The following is a 22,456-nucleotide window of genomic DNA, read 5'->3' on the forward strand; positions in this document are numbered from 1 at the left end:
TAGTATACCACTCCCCTATACTTATAAACCCTTTGTAACAATCCAGCTTTCATTAATTTCTTTAACTGAGACTGCAGCTACTGCTGCTAGGGATCTTATTGAACTGATGATCACCCCAGCCTTCTAATATACAAAAACCTCCAGAATTTCATATGGTATTTTCAACTCAAGCATTGTAAAGTTTTGAAAATACAATTCTGCCTGAAGTTAAACATCCCACTAATGATGCAGTTTCCCAGCTCTTCAGTGCTCATTAAGAGAGATTGCTTATGAAACAAAATATTTTTATTTAATGCTACACAATCTGAATTGAAGGAATAGAACATATACTTCCCTTCAAGACCAAGCTACAGGGATACATCCCAGAACATTTTCCAAAGTAAAGCCAGATTACCAATTACTAATCAGTGCAACTAACATCTTTATCCATTTGCACTCAACCTATTTTTAGACAAACTATGGCATCAGAACATTAACGTATCTCTCCGCCACACAGCACACAAGTCGAGAGCAGATTTCTTGCCTTGCAGAAGCTAGTTTGTCAGGAAATATGTATTGATAACATTAAAGAAAAACAAATGAAGCATTACATTCTGATGTCAGGTGTACAAGTGCAGTAGTGGATTACTCTCAGGGAACAACATTGTCTATAAAAGTTAAGTGGTACACAGGTTATCCTGGAGTGACTATAATACAGAGAAAGTCTATGCCAAAGTATGTACAGAGGTAACTGTCACAGCAAAGAGGACAGGAAGCTAATCTCACAGAAGTAGTTCAATAAAGAGCAAATGAGTGGACAAAGACAAAGGCTTTGACTTTATATAATAAAATACCAAGTGCATTCTTTTAAGTGAATGAGTCTTTGAGACTATGGTCCTAGATTTTAGGAAGCCATTTGAAGGTCAGATATACAGTCCTGCTGCGTAGCAATGGTTACTTTGCCTGCCAGAGTTTTTACATCCGTTGTAACCTCAGTAAATCACAGCAATTATAGTATTGCTTCTTACTGCAAGGTCAAAACTAAAGCTCTTAAATAAGCTCCCTCCAAATGCCAAAGATGTGATTTTGGATAGCAGACCTTTTAGCACAATTCGGATGTCTCTCCACTACTTCTGTGCTGCATATCAGGAGTTAGAACTGAGCCCAGAACACTTTTAAGGGTAATTACATTTAGCTGCTCAAATGTTCTTGGCCAAAGAGTTATTATCCAGCTTTTTTTTTTTTAATTGCATGAATGAAACTTTAATCACATCCGATTTCTAAAGTAGCCGTATTATTTTAGTTACTTTGGCTCTTTTCCAACAGGCTTATTTTAGGCTGGTTGTGAAGAAAGGTTATTAGTGGCTGGATATTCTGCCTATTTCTTAAAGAGTTGCTACTGAAATAACCAGATGCATTTGAGGAGGGACATGTGTGGTCAACTGCTCAAAATATCATCAAAAAAATCTTTCCAAATCAATTTTTCAACTAAGAGCAGAGTTGCTTTAACCTAATATTTGAGACCATTTTTCTAGCCAGCATTTAATCCTGCCACTTCTCAGCTTCCTCAGCCATTTACCCAATATAAAGGCTAAAATGAATCTCTCCAGTGCAGGACTTCAAGAAACATCATCCCTCACAGTAAAGGAATCCCATTCAAAATGGCTCACAGTATTAGACTCCAATACACAGGACAAAAATGTAGAAGTCTCACAATTTTCATGCAGCTTCTAGGGAATCTGCTGCGCCTCAAGCCAGAAACTTAACTACTAGTGACTGGGCTTGAGCAGACAGCACACTGAAGAGTAATCCTGAGCTGCTTCCCTCTTCACTTAAGATTAATTTACTGTAATGTACATTACTTTCAGTGGAATGATACTGCTCATGTTTTGGCAGGATGGGGAAAATTCCACTTTGTCTTTTTTTATTATCTTGTAAGGCAGATAATGCAGAAAGTTGAAACAGAACTTCTACAAGGATTTAATCTGTGATATTGTAAAATCAAAGTACTACTTTATTAAATGAGTTATTTTACACAATATGAACATCAATATAATTACAATTGTAAAAAATTTTTTATAACAAGTATGGACTGATTTTTCAGGATTTCCAAATAGGGCACAACTGTACATTTACACAGAATTGTCTCTGCATGAAGCCCAAGAGGGAACAGCATAAAAATATGAATGTTTCTGTAGCCCCTTCATTTTTGCTGATCAACAGTTTTAGAAAAGCAGCTGCAGGTTTGTTATGTAAGGTCTGACAGTAGAAGAGTCAATAGGTGCCACGATTTCACCTATAAAAAACAAGAATAACTCAGTTAAGCTGAAGTTACACAATGCTGTTTACCTTTGCATGAACTTAACACCATACTACTTTTTACCTCATTTCAGCCCTTCATTATAACCATGTTCAGTCAGAGCCTAACAACTGGCTTTTGGGAAATATCTTCTACAGTTAATGCAGAAAAATCTGCATTCACTTGCATAGCTGCAGGAACAAAAAGGCTAAATTGTTGCAAATACACTAAACAACTGTTTCCGTTACATGTTTTGTAGCAACAGATTGTATTTATTATATATATTTTGTTCAAAGCAAAACTAACATTTCAAAGCAAGAACTAAATAACAAAATATTCCTACGATTCTAAGGATGACCATTTGAAATAACATTAAATCCTTTCAAAACAACCTCAACGCACAGTGAAATGCCACAGCCATTTCACCTACATAGCTATTACCTTGCTTCTCCTATGTAACAGTTCAAGGATATAAATTTTACCTATATCTAATTTTCATATTAAAGGAAATTAAGTAAGTAGTCTCAGCTGTTGATGATAAAAACCAAACCAAACCCTGATTCATAATATACCTTTCTCAAACAATCATTTAAAAATTAAGGTAGTGACCTGTAGACAACTTTACGCCTGAACATCAGCCAATTCTGGAGGAAGTGGAGTCTTAGGATGCTTGCTTTCAAAGTGCTGTTTGAAGGTCTTGGGATCCGGCATTTGCGTCTGATTAAAGAGAGACATTTAACTTTACGCACAGTACAACAGTTAAGCGATACTACAAAATCTGCTCCCCCCATGTTTTCTTTTCTTTTTCCTGTAGTAAATTGTTTCCTCAATGACAGTGCTGTAGTGACAGAAGAACCATTAATTTAGCTGCAGACTAAGAGATAATATTTAGTCTCAGATTTTCAGGGAGCTGCTTTAAAGCACTAGTTCCACAGTTCTGGCATGTTGATGACTTTGGTATTCTTGCTAGAAATCTCCTTGCAGATCTTACACTTCATATGCTTATTTGGAGGAAAAATGTACCTCCTTATCATTTTATTTTTCAATACATAAAAGATAAACATTTATCCTTTTCAGAATCACATCTTCATGAAAGCCATTTCTTTTGTTTATCAATAGGCCAAAGACTAATATGGCACAGACTGATTCTCTACTTGGCACAAGCTATCTTAGACCATTGTTACTACACAGTTGCAGGCACCAACTGCCCAAGTGATTGCTGCTACAGCCTGATTTCACAAGAGGAGCTCGTTACGAGGACTTAAGTAAGATGCAATCTTATTTAAGACACTCAAAAGTGACAAATCTATTCTGAGACTGACCATTTAAGTGAAAATGGCAAGTTTATCCTTCAGCTTCAAAATGAGGGCATTCAGGAAAACCAGCCAGAAGGAAAGTATAATCTGATTAGCGCTCACATTTCTGTTCTCTTGTCAAGTCACAATCCACTGCGTATCAAATTTACACTAAAACTTTTGGCACCACCACTTTTCCTCTCTGCATTAACACTGATAACCAGTGATGCCAAGACAGGTCAATTCCTACACAAATAAAAGATGTTTCCATTTAGGAAAAAAGTGATCTTGCACCTTTTACGTTTCATACATCATACTAACACCACATGCAGACCCCTCAATTCAAAAGGCAAGATAACTAACAAAATCAGATCTGTACACGACCTCTCAGATTTTCTCATATCTCAATTATCAGTACAGCTGAGTAACCTGTAAGCAAGTGACACAACAGATGCAAATGCTTATAGCAACAAGCTCAATAGCCACTTAAGTATTTCAATTTCCACGATATAATCTTCTAAAAATTCTGCTCTAGGCTGGAAGACAGACCTTCCTACAATAATTTGTCTTCAGTTCCTCTTACCCTACAGACAGTGCAGGTATATATCAAGGCAGCCTTGGCTGCAGCCTTCTGATCATGCCCTTGTTTCTTCTTTTGCTCAGCTTGCTTTTTGGCATTTTTCTGCTGTGACTGAATCTTCTGCTGTCCACGAGCCATATCTACAAACAAAAAGAAGACATTTAGTCTACAGATGTGAGAAACTACTGCTGCTAGCTGACTTGGAAGCAATAACCATGAGAATCAAACAGTCATGTGCTCTGTCCATAAGGCGCACAACTGCTATAACTCATATACCACAGACATCTGTTCAAGTTGCTCTTTACCATCTAAAGACTCTCTGGTTTTAGAATTTTTCTTCAAATATACACCAGAATTATTAGGTCATTCTAAGGTTTCTTCCACCACAAAACATCAAGGTCTACTTTTGAAAAGTGTTTTCAACAGTCAGAATAATTTAAGTCTCCTTTCCAGTTAACAGAAACTTATTATCCATTTCCACAGGTACAGTAAAGTTTCTTTTTGTTGCTGTTGTTCTTTTATTTTAAAGCTTAAGACTCAACCTTTATGAAACGGGTTCTAAAAAAGGCAAATTAAAGTATTACCCAACCTGTATTACTGTCTTCTGGTGTACGTGATTGTGAGCTGTTTTGGATGTGGAAATGCCAAGAACAATAGGTCAACCCTCTTTATTTAAGGGCTTTATTTTTATTTTTTTTACAGCTAGCCATTCTTTTTGATTTTCACCTGACTTTACATGCATACACGCTTCTTAAAAAGAAGTAAAATTCACCCCATCAGAAGCCATTACTCTATATAATACAGCAGCATAAAGGAGGCAAACACTATTGCCATATCCCATTAGAAGGTCCACCACCAAAGAAATGAGGTACAAAAATCACATTTCAGGTGGCAGCAAACTAGTGTATTTAGAACTGCAACACTCCCCCTGCATGCAGCCCACTAGGCCACCCAATTCAGCTTGCACCCCAGCCCCAGACAAGACACCAGGCAGGACCTGGGCACACCAACAGAGTAGGCTTCAGAGCATGGGTCTAGAACCCAGCAGCCCACTTTCTGCTGTTGTCTCCCTCACAGGCCACACACATGGTCCAGTTGTGCAGCTCTCACAGAGGCAAAAGTCCACCACACAAACACAGACCAGGCAGCCAAAGCTGGTGTCTTCAGACGACTAGTAAAGTCTAATGTTGCCAGGAGGTTGGCTAGTTGGTCACTGCCCATCTATGCAACCCAAGCAGTTGCTTTAAGTTTTATAATCAGGAGACACTACGTGGCTACAACAGGTCTGTCATGCAGTCCTTCCCACAAGGACAGACAGCCTTCTGCTGCAAGAGGGAGAAGGGCCTGTCCAAACAAAGACTGACCTCCAGTAAACATCCGCAAAAAGTCCTTAAAACTGTTATGAAAAAAAAATTTCTATGAAACATCAACTACATCTGGAAATTCACTAGTATTTCAAGAATTTCTGGATATGTGGCACCATGGTGCTTAACATGGAACAAAAAAATGGCCCCGAGACCCAAAGCAGCTCTTGAGTGTTGAGAGGCCCCTCTCAGGCCACAGTCAAGTTGTTCCATGGCACGTCACACCACCATGTAACCCTTTGCAGAAGCATTACCCTACATCTTCAGCACGCCCTCCTCTTCCCCTCTCAGTTTCTCCAAAGAATTTAGGAGTCCATATGGCTAACAAAATTGAACACAAGAAAACACAAATCCTATTAACAGGCATACAGAAATACACATGAGATTCAACACCTTCCACAAGATACAGCATTGAATGTCAATAAGACTAAAAATACCTGTCTATGTTTCACTGTTTGCTACAACAGTTACCCCGTAACATCCCAGCCAGGGACTCACACTGCTTACGTACCACATGGGCCAACAGGAACACTGAATTCCCATTAAAAAAACAAAACAAAACAAAACCTTGCCAACAGCTTTGCATACACTAGAAGGAACTTCAGGTTTTACTTCAATTTTATTTTACTAGCATTACAGTAATCCTCCAGAAGTCAGGGGGTTCCTGAAAGAAAATACTCAGGTAATAAAAAAGGAACGATTTTCATTAAGTTTCTGCATTTCATATTTTTAGTTTCTTGACAAGAGCTTGTTAAGTAGTACACTGCAACAGTCAATCACACTGAGCTTGTGTGTATTTGGCAACTGCTGGTTTTACTTAAGACAAACAAGAAAACGCGAGCAAAAACATCTGCTTAAAAATATCAACCTCCACATGATGTCCAAGACCAAAAATCCAAGAGTTTAAATACTGCAAATTACACGAATACAGTTGAAACACAGAGTGAATACTTAACTACTGGTTATTCTCCATTATATTTATAATACTTCATTAAGGTTATTTGGACAATCAACACACCAAGAAAGTGACAAAAACAAGGAGTTCGTTTAAAATAATGATGAGTTTAACTAGAAGGCTAAATCTGTATTTCAGTTACACAACACAGATTAGTGTTGTTTTACTTATCAGGCACACCCTCAGAGAGCCCAGTAAACAGGCCTGCTGTTTTGAAATCGAATAAAAATGCAGGAGCACACAGGAAGCCTAATAACACTGACAAATTTGCTGCCAAATTATAATGGCAGCAGCACAGGCCCTGCAGGGCAGCGAGGCTGAAGCCTGCGTTACGTTAACGCCTCACACACGGTAGTTTCCCTATAAGTAACGAGAACCCGAGTCGGGAGTTTCGAGTCCCCACACTGGACACCGACAGCTGCTCCGCTGTCACCTCCAGACGACAACAGCCGCCTGCGCTGCTCGGGCTTTCCCGGCCAGGCGGCCAAGGGCCTGGGCCGGAGGAGCAGCGAGCGCGGCCTTCGCCGGCAGCTCTGCGGGGCAGCCCCGGCCCGGCCGCAGGGGCAGAGCGAGGCCGCCGCCCCAGCAGGCCGCGGCGGGGTTGGGGGCGGCCGTAGCCGGCCAGCCCCACCACGTGGCCCGCGGAAGGGGCCGAGGAAGGAAGCGGCCCAGCGCGGAGCCCCAGCAGGCCGGGCGCGGAGCGCGCCTCGCCGCCGGGCCGGGCCGCCCCTTCCCCCCGGGCGGGTCTGCTCCGCCGCGCCGCGGCCGGGCCCGCTCCCCGCACACCCCACCTCCCCCCGCCGCCGCGCGAGGGCCGGCACCTCCGCTCACCCGGGCCGGGAGTCCGGGCTGGGCCCTGCGAGCGGGTGGAAGGCTCCGCGCGGCCCCGCAGCAGCCGCCGCCGCCTGCCCGAGAGGAGAGAAGGAGCAGCAGGACGGGACGCCGGCACTGCGCATGCGCAGCCCCGCCTCGGCGCCCGCGCGGCCCAGCCCTGCCGGCCAATGGCGGCGCCCGCCCGTTACATAAGGCGGGGGGAGGGGAGCGAGGGGCGCGCGGCCGCGCTGACCTCGCGGGGGCTGGGGCGTGGCTGGGCTGGGCGGGGCTCCCGCTCCGGCGGGCGCGCTGTGGACAGATCCCGGGGAGCGCGGTCCCGCCCGCTCCTGCGCCAGGTCCCGGCGGCAAAGGCTCTCTGGGCAGCGCGGGGGCTGGGGCGCTGAGTCCCCCGTCCTCCGGGGTCGGGCGGGGGCAGGGCTGGGCCCGGGCACAGCGCCGCGGCCCGGGGGCAGGGGCGGCCCTTGGGGACAAAACCCCACCAAGGCCAGCGCTGTGCGGGGTTTGGCACAGACCTCGGGAGAAGCCGAGGGACGCGACGGCGCTGCGGTGCGAGATCACCGCGCCGTGGCTAAGGCAGGGGCAGGACCTGCAGCCCGGGTCCCGGGGGTGGTGGCCCAGCCGGGCCGTGCGAGGCCGCGGGTGGATCCCAGGAGCTCCGCGCGGAGCTGCCGCCGCGGGCAGCCTGGGGGGCTGCGGCTGTCGCTTCCCGCAGAACATCGCCTCCCGGCAGGCCCCGCGCTCCGCCACATTCCGCTGTGCTGAGCATACAGATGCAGCCTAAAAATAGCCGCTGCTCCTCCCCAGTGGGATCCGGAGAAATGGCTCGGGAGGGGCTGCAGAGGGGGCCAGGCAGGGACCCCGGAGAGCATGAAGCCCTGCTCCGGTGGCGGATCATGTGGAAGGCCCGCACAGAGCATAGAAGGGTTAAATGAGTTGAAAGCAGAAGGAAACAGAGATGAGAGATGGAGAATTTATTTCAAGTTGAAAGTGTGCTACATCTTGTTTTAGTGTTTAAGGCAAGGACTGCAGAGGAAGTCATGTACAGGCTGTATTCACAGTGCAAGTGATTTGAAAGGTACTACCTTGCATGAACAGAGATGGAGGCAGGCCTTGCAAAGATGGATAAAGGAGCACTTTTATTTTCTACCAAATCTTCATGTATCCCAAAGGAAGGCTGAATGTTTGTGCACTGTCGGATTACACACGTCTTAGGAAAAGAGAAGCTGAAACAGTATCTTTGCTCAGACATGACATTCTGCCACTGTTTTAAAATAAGCCTGGAGTCTTGGAACAGTTGTATGTCTGGGGCAAAACAGCAAACATAATATGATTAGAGGAATTAGTAGGTGTTGGCTTGGGATTTTACAGGGACTGAGCCTTGGTGACTGTGATGTTTCCTTCTGATCTGAGAGGCAAAGCAAATAAAAAAAAATCCCCAAGGCAGTACAGTGAACATTTTGGTCCATCTTTATGACTCATGGCCAGAGCATGATAGCAGTTACAGGGGAGCTGTGTAGCAGATTTCGGACACTTAAGTCACTGGAAATAGGTCTGGATGTGACAACATCCAAGACAGTCAAACATAAGCCTGTGATAACAAATGAAGTTGTATTTTTCCTAATATTCCTCTTTGGAATGATGTCTTCCACATTAAACTGACAGTGCTGAAAATGCTTATACCTGGGCAGTGCAATCAACAACAAAAATCTCCAAACTTCATGAAAACAAGCAACTATAAAAAATACTGGAAGTACATGTGGGACGGTGGGGAGGCGTGGGCATTTTGGGTTCCGTGCTTGGAAGCAGGTGGCTTTCAGAATGAGGTTTAGCTTTGATCAGAGAGAAGATGGCTGAGTGAAACAGTAGCCTCTTTCCTGGCTGATGCTATTTTAGGAAGACTGCTGGCCTCAGATTTGGAACTGGAGACTGCTTTCAAGGGTCATGTCCCCATACTGCGGTGCTGCTACACACCTGGCTGGACAAGAATTTCAAATAAAGCAGATCTCTTGAATACACATTGAGCTCGGGCTGGTCTCCAAACCTCTTTCTGCTTTTGGGAGAACAAAGGATCTCCTTGCAGGACAGGGGACCGTGGCCTTCCCTCTGGCTGCTCTGTCTTTGGTCCCTTTGTGCTGTAGATCCTGTTCACAGCATCAGTCCCTGTATTTTCCAAATCATGGCTTTGCAGTTTAGATGCTTCCAAAGAGACCATTGGGAAATAAAAACCCACTGTGAAAGAGGAATATGAGTCCCTGTAGTTGTGATTTCTACCATGAACAGAATAAGAAAAAATTTCCACTCACTCTAAATAATTTTTCAAAATTTATTTGCTGCATAAAACTTACTTATCGCACCAAAGGGGATATTTCCATGTACGTCTGCAGGTTAGCAGAGAGACACAGGATGAATATGGTGAGCTGGTCGAGTGGCAAGGCCGGTCTATGTGCTGGATGTTTTGCATAGCTCTGACAAAATGAGCCTGTTGTAATTGCAGTTTATCTGGTTTATGGACTCCCTCTGCTTTGTGTTGCTCCCATGTGAGGCGAAGTAAGCCAGAGTATGTGAATGAAAGTAAAAATAGAAGTTAAAATGAAAAATAAATGCAAGCTTGTGACTGAAATGTTGCATAAATTGCTAGCAGCATTTTTCTGCATGGTTCTTGTTTAATCGTTGTTTTCTAATTTCAAACCAACTCATAAACCCCACAGATATTACCAAGAATTCTCTGTTAAAACAGAGTGAAAATCAAGGATGCCTCTCAGTAGTTAAGGGCAGGCCAAATGCAAGGAGTTTGTTATTATCCCCAAGCTGAGCCTTACAAGAATGTTTCAGTGGTTACAATTCATTGAAATCTGCAGTGGCACCAAACACATAGAAAACACAGCTCCATATGGGTATGGATAAGGCATTTTAGTTCTTATGGAGCCCCTAAAAATAGTGCAATATTTTCTTTTTTAAAAAGGCTCTATTCTCACAATGAGACAATTGATGAGAAACAAGGCTGCAATTTAAGGTCAAGCACGAATGTGGTGAACAACATCATCACGAAAAGCAAAATGCCTGTCTAGTCGGGAGAAAGGCAGCGAAGGAAACTGGAAAGCGCAATACTGTAAAGCAGGATTGCTTGTTAGGTGGCTGTGGCTTTTGTTGTTTGTTTGCGTCATTGTGGGGCTTTTTTTTATATAGTCCTGTCTGTTTGTTATTCTCATGCTTATTTCCAGCCCCTCCATTATTTTCTGTGCCTGCACAGAAGTGCAATTTCTGTCATTAGAGCAAAATACTTGTGCTGCTCAACAGCAAGTTGTTGACCCTTGAATCTTGTTGCGAGTCAGTTTGTGCTGCCTCACCCCAGCGTGACTGGTGTCCCCAACACAACTCGCTGCTGCGAACCAGCTGACATTTTGACGTGTTACTAAACCCATTTCGAAAGCAGGTTCGCTCACAGCAGCACGGGCGGGGCTGCATCTCCCTTGTGAATGCACTCCGGTCTGCCTGCCAGGTCCTGCTACAGCCTGTCCCAGCCATGCTCCTGCTCCTTTGCTTGCCTGCTCGCTATTGACCCCTTGCTGTATTGATGAAACACCATCTCACCAGCGAAACGCTGGCATGCATTCCGGCGCTGCCCTTTGCTACTCACTCGCAGAGGGTACTTGTGCTGATATTGTGTGCCTGGCTAGGGAGTGATTTTATTTGGTGCCCCACCACGACCCCTCGGCATGTCTGAACAAGTGAAGGAAAGGGAAGGGAACGTGCCCCAGGCCCTGCAAGTGACAGAGATCTTCTCACTAGATTTTGTGGATGCAGACCAACATTGACAAGAATGCAGAAGAGGTTGGCTTTGCAGTCAAGGGCTGTAAGAAGCAGACGTTGAAGCCAATATCCTTTGAAAGGATATTCAAAGCTGATGCCAGGGTAGATCAGAGTCAGTATTGCTGAATTTCATGGACAATATGACATGGTTGCAGGCAGAAGCCCAGACAGGCTGGAATCCTCTCCAGTTACTATTGTTTGACAGAAAATATCATGTAACAGTACTTAACTGAGCTCAGGGTCCTGGCAGAGTAGTGTTTTGCTATTTACCCTTCCTCTGCCTTACAGACTTGTACGTCCTCACCCATGCACTGGCATACCATTCTTTTCCCTGTAAATGCATATTTCACAACTGCAGCTCCAGCTCTCATGAATCCAGCACATGCCTCCCTGACACAACATTAATTCCTGTCCCTCAGCAGACCCTGATTGCTGTGCGCTACTTTTTTGCAGCTGGGGGGTTGGCATCTCATGGGCTTGCCCAGTATTGATATTGTGGCAAATACAAAAACGAGTGAGATCATAAATCATGCATTTGGTTCATGGATTCAATAGATTCTTAGCTCTGCACTGGTATGAGATGATACCAAATCACAATACCTACATACCACAGAAAAAGATTTTAAGGCACATGATGGCATGCCTCTTTCTGTATGTTACTGTAGAATTTGGTATTTTGTAGTGCACAGCATGCTGATCCACAAGGTTTAAAAATGGAAAAAGAAGGGGAAGAAAAAAAGAAGAGTGAACAAAATGAAAAGGAAAGCCAAAAACCGTGCTCTGTTTTGGAAGGAAGCCAGCATAGCAATGCAGCTCTCTTGGCAGGGCTCCTCACGCTTGCGATACCCTTCCATTTCTTCCAGTTCCACATTAGCTTTGAAGGACCCTCCCTCTAAGCAGCAATGCAGCATCTCTTCCTGGTTTGCCTGCTGCCTTTCTGAACAGGCTCTTTGTTCCAGGGACACCCACTGGGTGACATCCTCCGGAACAAGGACAACCTCCGATGATGTCCACCATACTGCCAGCCTCCCTGTGCTGCTCACCATAATGACACTTTCATCAGTACATAAACAAGAGCGACATTATCCCTCCTAATGGGACAGTCCCCTCTTCTTCCACACCCCCAGTGAGCTGGCAGCCTGCCATGTGCCCATTCGTCTGTTAGCCTTTTCCAAAAGTGGATACAACAGTCACTTCTACCTCACCCCTACCACAGGCCCACAATCCCGTGCAATGATACAGCCTATGGAAATACTTTTGCCACCAAACCTTAAATTAGGACAAAGCCGGGGGAGGGTGTCCCAAAGCCGATGGTAGGTTGTGTTGTCATGTTAGTTTGCTTTTGGTGGCACAGAGACTACAACTGTCATTTTTTCCTCCTATAGCTCCTGACTGTTTATGGCAAGTATTGACAGAGCTGCTTTAGTGAACATTCCCTTCCATTGGAAGGGCAAAAAAATGTTCAAGGGAGGATGAGCTGCCCACGTCCTCTGATAGACAAAAAAAGAGAAACTTGAAGAAAAGGCTCCTGAAGAATGACAGAGATGGAGGAAGTCAGAAGCTTGGAGATGCAGTTTCTCAAAGGTTGGCAAGGCTTATGCATCTCCTAGAGAGCATGGGCAAAGATTGCCTTGTGACCTCTAAGTATTTTGCAGTCTCTTCTCTTTTAAATCCATATTGTTGAATGTGACTTTTGCTAAAACAACGAGGTGCAAATGCCTTTCTCAGCATGTCACAACTTTTTTGTCCAGCCCACATAGACAAACTGGAGACCTTAAGAACGTTCACTTCCGTTCTATATAAACAGTTTAAAATAGATTTTAGCTTTGCACAGCATTACGTTCTGTTACTATTTTTAAATGCATTCCAGTTAATCTGATACATTCATTCCTTTTTTGTGTTTGCCCTCCATTCATGCTTTTGAGTCTCATACGTGTTCAAGTCCCTGCCTTATCATGAAAACCTGTATAGCTGTACATTTTTAATTAACTCAGAATACCAAGATTTCCCTCCTGCCCACCAATACACTTAAATATAGGTATGAAGCATGAAAAAAATCCTTGCACTATGTCATGTATGCATGACACAAGCACATTGTTCACAACTTGCCTCTGGCCTCAAGGAGGACAATACATCCCTCTGTCTGCGCTTCTGAGGGGCTGCACATCCCAGAGATGCCTCTGTGTTGAGGTGGCTCAGATCATCCACCAGCTCTGCTTTCTTCCTTCTGCAGCCCACCTGCAGGCTCCACCCTCGCACTAGCAAATATTTCGGTAGCTGCTTATTGTACCTTGCAGATAGGGCAGTTACTTCTTATCCACAGACAGCCTCTCCACCTGTCTTTCAGTAGTCCACGTGCAGATTGCATTGCTGTTCTGGAACTGCGAAGGCCAGGGTGGGAAGCTCTTTCTGCTGCCCAAATAGCATGCGAAATCATGCAGGGCAAGGAAGCAGAGGCCAAGGGCGCATCCCAGAATGACACATCGCAGAAGGAGCGCAGAGAGTCAGTACACAGGAAAGGGCTCTGCAGCTGCAGGATGTTCCCTGTGGAAGAAAGGCAGCCTTGGACATCCCAGAGTGCCACACACATGCTGCCGGTTTTCTCAGGTCTGCAGTGCTGGCTCAGCCCCAGCAGTCTGCTGCTTCAGGAAGAGATCAGTGAGAAACATCTGCTGGATTTCAACCAACTTTTTCCTTTGCAGATGCCCTGTTATGCTCACTCTGAAGTCACTGCATTACTTAAAGGCAGGAATCCAAAGAGCCTGCTGCAAACTGAGCTGTGAGGATTGCTCTGATCGCCAGTGTTCCCTGCCAGCTGCTGACAGCGCTTTGAACATAGTAAAGCCTAGCTCACAAACACTGCTGGATAAATAGGGCCTGGCAAGAGAAATCAGGGGAATGATTTGGTTTGCACCAGGTCACTGGATCCCATTGCTTTCTGCAAAAGATCCCAGGGTGTCACAGCAGAGCGATGTGCTATGGGATGCGGAAACAAACAGAAAACACATTCCTGGAAGCAGCTGGCAGTGCCAAAAGACGGCAGCTACACGGAGGTAGAAGACATTACTTGCAGGGCAGTGAGGTAAAACGTATGTGCTGATTATCAGAATTCCTGCAGCTGAGGTACTGTGGGTATCCAAAGCCCACAGTCATGTCCCAGTAGATGCTCATGAATTTAGTCGTAAGACAGACTGCCACGGGATGGAGGAACGGATATCCTTTTTCCTGCTATATGGCTGGTATCTGAGCAGCACAGGCAGAGGGCTGCTTTTTCACTCTGTCCTTTAGCCTGGCTTTTGCTTGGAAACTGTAGAAGAAAACCAGGGAGGATGAATTATGCTTCTGTGAAAGCACGCACTGCACATCTGTAGTCAGGCAACACAAAATAACAGTTAAATGAAGGCCGAAGAGCTGAAAAGAAGCAAGAACTAGGTAGAGCAAGAATTAGGTAGAGATTTTGCACATTAGTATTTACTAGGCTAGAAAAATTTGAAGCTCTTGTTTAAACTACCCAATTAAAAAGAAAATTTACTCATTTCAATCTGACTACTGGTGTGTAAAGCTAATTTGAAAAGTTGTGCTTTGCGACTTGGCTAAAAAAATTATAATGAAGTGAAGTGGAAATGCCTGGTGCTGGAGATTTGCGTGTCTGTCCCAGTGGGGAAGTGTCCTTTACAATGCTTCCATGGACACAAAGACCATGTTAAAAAACAAAGGCCTGATCTTGTCCATGCTTAGACAGGCACAGAGCTTTCAGACCTGCCTGCTGCACTCCCTCACCATCTGCAAACCAAGACTGCAACAACTCCTTACCATCCCACACCTGAGCCTTCCTACTCCCACGTGTACCCTTCTCCAAACCAGCTGTCCCAGGCTCTTCCTGGCACTGTCTCGTGTCCCAGCATCCACAAGAACAAACAACTCCAACTGTGCAAAACTCAAACCAAAGGTTGCCAGTGCAGCCTGATCCCTTGCATGCACTTCACCTGTTACCAGTTTTAAAATGTGCACCTTTAAGCAAGATAAATTTAGACTGGAAATTATTTCCCAGGCTTGTTGCTTCTATATTTTTCTCTGATACTATAAAGAGCTCTTTGCTGAGAGAAATCTTTCCATCATAAGATCAGATCCTTTTTTTACCTTTCTTTCCAATAAACCAAAGAGCTTGAGCTAGTATCGAATAGTGCTTTGCTAAGAACAGTTCCTTGTGGGACCAACACTAGTGAAAAGGCTGGCACTGAGGATGGCTTCCCATTTACAATTATTTTTTGAGAATTTGTGTAGTCAGATCCCACTCTGTTCCCATGGTTTCCATTAGTCTGTACAAACAGGACACCTGTATTTCTCTCTTGGCTTCCTACGACTGAGCTGTGGACATGCAGGGCTTGGGTGTACATACACTGCAGACTCAACCTGCCCCCCAGTGTGACCAGGTCCAGGTCTCCATGATGGCCTGCAGTCCTGTTGGAGCTACTGTCCTGACTTTTACTGTGTGCCCAAAAGTCCTGAGGATCTTCCTCAGATCTTTCTCTCGATGTCCCTTTCCACATGGCAGGCAGCTTCCATGAAGAAAACAGCAAAGCCTGATGTTCATTAACCACATAACCCGACACCACCTTTGACTTGGAAGTCTGCAGCTGTGCATGTAAAACAGACTGATGGAAGGGTTCAGGTTGATGTAGCTACTCTGAAGCTCAAATCCCTTCTTCCTCATCATGGAATCATAGAATGTCCTGAGTTGGAAGGGACCCACAAGGATCGTCGAGTCCAACTCCTGTCCCTGCATGTGACAACCCCACAGTTCACACCATGTCTCTGAGGGTGTTGTCCAGTCTCTTCTTGAACACTGTCAGGCTTGGGGCTGTGACACATCCCTGGGGAGCCTGTTCCAGTGCTCCAGCACCCTCTGGGTGAAGAACCTTTTCCTAATGTCCAGCCTAAGCCTCCCCTGCCACATCTCCCTGCCTTTCCCTTGGGTTCTGTCATTGGTCACAAAAAAGAAGAGATCAGCGCCTGCCCCTCCTCCCCTTGTGAGGAAGCTGTAGCTGTGATGTCTCCCCTCAGTCACCTCCAGGCAGAACAAACCAAGTGACTTTAGCCATTCCTCATATGGCTTCCCCTCCAAACCCTTCACCAACTTGGTAGCCCTCTTCTGGACACTCTTCAGTAGCTTTATATCCTTTTTATCCTGTGGCGTCCAGACCTGCAACACAGTGCTCCAGGTGAGGCCGCACCAGTGCAGAGCAGAGCGCTCTGGCCCCGCAGCCCTGTGCCAGCACAGAGCCTCACTAACTCTCCTCACAGGCACTGCAGCTCATAACTCCACTAATTAGACCTTGGCCTGGGTCAGGAAATGACCTTCGTGCTCTACGCAGCTTGAGAGCCTGTGGCTGTCATTGCTCAGAGAGGCGCTGGGTGAGATGCTTGGGCAAACAGTGATGACAAGGGGAAGAATGTACAGCTTTGCTGGCTCAGCACTGGAGGTGGCTTTTTACCACATCTGCCTGCAAAGAAGGCAGGGAATGTTTTGGGAAAGAGGAGGAGGAGATGGAAGGAACCACCCTTGTGCTTACCACAGCCCAGGCAAGGGAAAAGGCTTTGGTCAAATCTCTATGAATTTGTTCAGGGCTATTAGGGAGAATTACATGACAACACTGAAGAATCAGTGAAGTGCACAACTGGCAGGCTCACTACTCACCTCTGTTTTTTTATAATCCTGTGGAGTGCACCAGCTTCAGATGCTGGATCTCTTGCCCTCAGCTGTCTCATGATGGGACACCTACACTCTTAAATCTCAGAGGTGGCATTAGATGTGGCTGTACTCTTTCTGGGACATGCTGCACAACACACAGAGACCCTGACACATCAGCATCCAGCCCTGGGCAAAGGCGTTGTGGCTGTGGAAACCTGCGATCACTTCAGCAAACAACTTCCTCAGTGCAAAGTATTTTGGTTTAGCAGTTAGGACAAAGCACAATGGCAAGAGAATATGGAAGCAGCAAGCAAACTTGCATGTTGTGTCTCATTTAACCTTAGTGAATCCTGAAGAATTTTAGGTGAGATTTACTGGAGCAGAAATGATGAACCAACCTGATCACGCAGCTGAAAGCCTGGTTGCTCCCAAGTGCCTGCAGCTCTTATTCTGCTTGTGATGAGGAAGATTGTAGCAATGGAGAATGAAGAATGAAGATAATGGAGAATGAAGAATGTAGCAATTACTTGCCCTGGCACAGTCTAGTAATGACCCTGCTGATCAGCTGATGTCTAGGAAAGGCCTCAGGATCCTTTTACTTAGGCCCCAAGGGGGAAACAGCTGTTCCATTGGGCTGTGACAGAAAAACTACAGCAACGATATCCAGCACAATACCGGTAATCCTCAAAAAGTATCCAGTATCCATTCTTCAAAGAAAGGGCTGAGTCCAGATGGGACAAGCCTGGTGTTAATAAAAGTGTTTCAGCCTGCTATGAAAGTCTCTACCGGAGACACGGCAGAGCACAGAGAAGTTAAACTCTGATGCTGCTCTCCAGTAACTTCACTTCTACCCTTCAGTCGCTGGCTTTGAAAGGGGCTCACGGCAATCAAATGGCACATGTCACAGTGGGGCCTTCACCAGCCTGTCTCTGAATAAGGACAGGAGTAGTATCACGACAGAGAATGTCAGCTATGAATAACATTATTCCTTAACATCTAAGGAAGGTGGGACTAAGAATTTCTGAACTTTGATTTGCTTGCAAGGCATCCCAAGAGCTAATCCTATGTAAGACTATGGGCTGCACTGTTTGCTGGCACTGACGTGCATGGCTCCATTAACATTGGGTGCATGGCAAATGCTCAGACAATAGCTGTACTTGGCCTCCTCTCTGATTCTGCCCTCTATTTAATGAAGTCTTATGTATGATCCAGAAATACTGCGAGAAATCAAGCCCACCTCTGCTGGCATGAATGCTGCTGCCACTGTTTGGCTCTTTCCAGAAGGCCCACAAGTGAGTTAAGAAGAGGTGCAGTTGTTCATTTGCAGCTCAGACACAGTATGAGAATGCAGTACCCAGCCCCAAGCTCTTCATCCGCAGGACGTATCGCTGCATTTTTCTGCCAATTTCTCTTCATGGTCTGTTAGCGGCTGTTTTGGAGATCAAACTTGCTCCTTGGCATCTGTTCAAGCTATAGAGTCCAATTTATTTCTAGCACAACATCCACTGGTGTTGCCTCTGCAGTATGCTGGCCCAGCTCGTGCAAGCTCGCTAACTCAGAAGTAGCTCCAATTTCTTTCCTGTTGCCATCAGGCATAGGCAGCAGTTAAGATGATGACTGCATTGTTAAGGGCTTTCTCTTCAGGAGGAGCATAGGACCCTGAGATCTGTCCCCAGCAGTCTCTCCTCAGGCGGAGCCTTATGAGTGCTGGGGGTATCTCTGCTGCAGAAATGGGAGAGCTGGGCTGAGCGCAGGGCTCCCAGCTACACCAGGGCTCTGCTTAAGCCTCAGATCTCGCTCAGCTTTAAATTCTTTCCACTGACTTTATCTTAACCTTTCTGTTCCATGCACAATGTTATCAGAGCTGCTTAGGCTTTACTGGCACGTCTCCTATATTAGCAGTTACATTTTGTTGACAGGACCAGACTGGTTGAGGTAAATTGGCTTACTCAGAGTGCAGTTAGCGACATGCACACAGCTGGTCTGACCATGTATTCTTCTGGAGCGTTTTCCCATGGAAAGGAGGCTTATGCAATCATTCAGTCTGTCCCACTAGCACTTTTGGGCCCGTTGGCTGATTTCAGTCAAAATCTGCGGGAGCAGTTAATCAGCAGAGGCAGCCATCCGTGCACAGAGCATCCTCCCCGGGCCCTGCAAGCCGCAGTGCGGGTTTTGCTCTCAGACACTACAGAATCCACACGGAAAAGACATTGCATCCCACCTACACAAATTTGTGTGGGAGTTTGTGTCTTTCTGGACACCACAGAATCTAACTATCAATCCATGGGAAAACATGGATTAGCTGTGCTTCTCAACTGCTTTTTAACTTTTGGGGGTAAGGCTTTTTATTATAACTAAGAGCACTGGCACTATATCCAAATAAATTATTGGGTGCGAATGACCTTGCAATCATCTTTTTTCTGGGGATATCTGCATTAGCCCGAAACTGCAGCACAAGAGAAACAAATGAGAATCACCAGCAAATGACGACAATGTTAATTACACAGTGGTGCTGTAAGAGTACTAAGCTCTGTAGTGATAGAAAAGTACCAGGTTGGTCCCACTAGGAAGGACTTATGGTTTCCAAAGGCTGGACAGCCAAAGTCAGTACCCAGCGAGCACCAGAGCAGAAAGATTTCCCAGTGGCAGGTGCTTCGTGCTTGTGCTGGATTTACGAGATGCACCACAGGTTCCTGAGGAAGTGGTGGGGGAGCTTTATGGAGATTCAAGTTAATGAAGGGAACACAGAGCAGAAATAACACAATAGCCTCATAGCAAAAGGGAGCCCTTCCTCAGGTGCTTTGTGCAGGCTGTGTGAGCAGGGCTGGCACTGCAGGGCGAGCTGGTGGGCACTGAGTGCTGTGGGCGCTGTGTCCAGGGGTACCAGAGCAGAGGCAGCTCAGCTACCCGGCCAGCAAAACTCCTCGAATGGTGGCCAGTGAACCTTGTTCCTCAGAGCAGCGGTGGCAAGGAAGGTACGTAGTCTACAGGCAGTCTAATTAAGATCTACCATAACAACAGTCTAAGCTTGACCTCACTTTTATCTGGGAAATGACACGTGTCCCCCACCCAGCAGCAGCGTGTGCAGGAGTGAGGGGCAGACTGGAAGAAAGCGTGTTTCCTCAGACTTTGTGCTTTGTGGCTGGGTCCAACAGCGTGAGCTCTCATTGCAGCCTGCCCTTTGGGGCACACACAGGGCTGCACAGAAGACACACAGAGGGTCTTTTGCAGGGGTTCTCTGCTGTCTGAGGTGAGACGAGCTCATGTTGATCTCCCTCCCCCTGCCAAGTGGGAGAATTAAGCAGATTATTCTTCTGTTTTCTGTGGTGTTTTCCCTATAAACTAACAACTTGCTACTCTGGGCAGAGTTGTGTCTTGCAGCTGTGGTTTAAAAGTCCTTTGCAATATAGGATGAGACTGGGTGTTTGCATGAGCTTCCTTTCCTTCAGCAGACAATCCCAGTGGAGGCAGGACATGCTGGGAGTCCAGTAAAGATACATCTGAAAGTTTAACATAAATGTAGGACCCTTCTACTTGAGGCACAGCTCTGCCAGGAAGCAAATCTGCCAAGCACATGGCTGTAGGGGATGCCAGTCAGTAATGCTACCACCGAGTCTTCTCTAAAGAAGGAAGCACAGAACTGTGGTCTGCGTGGGCCAGTTGTGTGGTGGGATTCCCCTAGAAGCTTCACTAGGACCCAGCTTTCTTGGAGCTTGAGATTGCTGATTCCTGAATAAATTCATGTATTGCCTTCCTCCAGGATATTAATATGCATTAAACTGAAGAGCTGAACAAGCTCAATTTTTTAAACTAATTACCACCAAACATAAATCTGTTCAATAAATAAGTCAATAAACATACAGGCCAGCTGGGCTTAGGTGGGGATCTGGTTTGATAAAGTCCCAATTTGTATTGCAAAAGAGCTGCCTGTGGGCATCTTCTTGGCAGTCATGACTTCACAAGGAGGCATAAAATAATTCCTGGCCATTGCTATTATTTCCCTTACCTCTTTGAAATACATAGTGCTAAAAGGGAGCTAAGAATGCACTTTTTTTCTGCACATCTCTTGATTGTTTTTAATGTATATAAATAACCCTTTTAGTAGCTTATCCTCCTCTCCTCAGGAAAGTTTTTACATGAAAGTTAAACATGCTTCTGTTCTTCAGTTGGTTTTTATTTTGTCTTCCTTTTCAAAATCCGACATACCAGTGATAAAGAGCAGCTCAGGTGGCACAGGCTGAGCCTGCAATGACACCCGCTGCCTTCTGCCACCTTGCGGGCTGCAGCTTCAGCACACGGAGCACGGATGGGTTTTCTAGCATGACACACACTCTTTTCCTGCCATATTTAATGAAAGATCCCATGATAACAGGAAACATTACTCATCGTCACTGCTGGGCATGTCCTGACACTTGCAAGAGGAGTTTCCCCTCCCTGTGTCAGAGCTGTTGTAACCAGAGGCACCTCTCAGAGCAGCAGTGACATCCTGAGTGGTTTATCCTTGTTATTGCAGCAGATGAGAGACTCACCTCTATTATTACTGGGGTTGTTTGTTTGTTTTAAAGTTTGGCTGAGGCCTGAAAAAAAAAAAAGAACTACTGTCTTCTTCTGGGATACCAAGCAAAAGCCTGTACTCAAATGTTTTTGGCCACTGGCCCCTTCACCCTGAGAAGGCTACCGCTGAGCTGTCTTCTTTTTACAGAAAATTTTGCCTCTTAGCCTAAAGCAGAGATGCAAATTAAACAGTAAAAGCACCACTGGAGGAAAAGATGCCAGCTTCCCTCTGCACAGTGCTCATATGCTCTGGAAGCTCAGCCCTAAACCTCCACAGCCTTAAACCTCCACAGCTGGCTCAGACGTTATCTCAGCCGCTGCCCTTGTGGGCCAGCTTCTGATATCGCACATCCCTGTGTTCTCGAAGGGAAGGAGGAAACACTGCTGTGAGAAAGGCTATAGCCGTACAAGGGCAGAAGAAAGGAAAGGGGGAGGAGAGACAGGATCAGGCTCCCTGTCACAGGCAGCTTCCCTGAGGCAAAGAAAGAGCATCTGCTTGTGGCTACCCAGACCACACGGCCCTGCCACCACCTCAGACCTGAGCTGAGCTAAACCCGAGCAAGATGGAAGAAGGGAAGGTGCATAGGTTATACGGCTAAAAGCAGATTCCAAACTGGACCTCTTTATAAGAAAGTTTTTTGTTTCTCTTTGCATTAAATATATAGGCATTGGCACTAGCTATTGCAGGTTAGATACGTTCAACGAGATATGGCTCAAGAAAACATTGCTGATAGTATAGCACAACAAAAGATAGGATAAACACTAAAAAAAGAGTTTTGTTTTGTTTTGTTTTGTTTTTTTTCCAAGAGTGGTGCAGTTTTCAGCACAAAAATGTGGAGTCTCATAACCTGATACTCTTCTGGTAAGACTGAACCCAACCATGCAGCAGTGCGTGGTCCTGCACTGGGAAGATGACAGGTTGGCAGGGAGAGCCAAGAGCTATTTCCCTTCCTGCAGTGCTGGGAGAGGGCTGGCTGCTCTTCTTTTTTCTTGTTCTTTAGGTAACCAAGAAACTTTGAATCGTTTTGGACTAAATAGAACCAATAGAACCAATAGAACAACTATGTTAAATCAAAATAAATGTTAAAAATTAT

The 22,456-nt window shown here is 45.6% G+C and overlaps 1 protein-coding gene across 2 annotated transcripts; it reads right to left on the bottom strand.

Moving 5' to 3' along the window:
- Nucleotides 1-267: 267 nt before the first annotated feature.
- On the bottom strand, nucleotides 268-7,464 carry ZNF706 (zinc finger protein 706). Of its 2 annotated transcripts, none has more exons than XM_065054128.1 (4): nucleotides 7,304-7,464; nucleotides 4,157-4,293; nucleotides 2,888-2,995; nucleotides 268-2,275 (listed from the first exon to the last, which is right to left on the bottom strand). In XM_065054128.1, the coding sequence occupies exons 2-3, from the start codon at nucleotides 4,289-4,291 to the stop codon at nucleotides 2,900-2,902; spliced, it is 231 nt and encodes a 76-aa protein (XP_064910200.1). In that variant the 5' UTR covers nucleotides 4,292-4,293; nucleotides 7,304-7,464; the 3' UTR covers nucleotides 268-2,275; nucleotides 2,888-2,899. The 2 variants fall into 2 exon arrangements, with proteins under 2 accessions (XP_064910200.1, XP_064910201.1); XM_065054129.1 differs by having other exon boundaries at nucleotides 7,294-7,426.
- Nucleotides 7,465-22,456: the final 14,992 nt, after the last annotated feature.

Source organism: Columba livia, chromosome 2, assembly GCF_036013475.1.
Source record: "Columba livia isolate bColLiv1 breed racing homer chromosome 2, bColLiv1.pat.W.v2, whole genome shotgun sequence".
NCBI lineage: Eukaryota > Metazoa > Chordata > Aves > Columbiformes > Columbidae > Columba > Columba livia.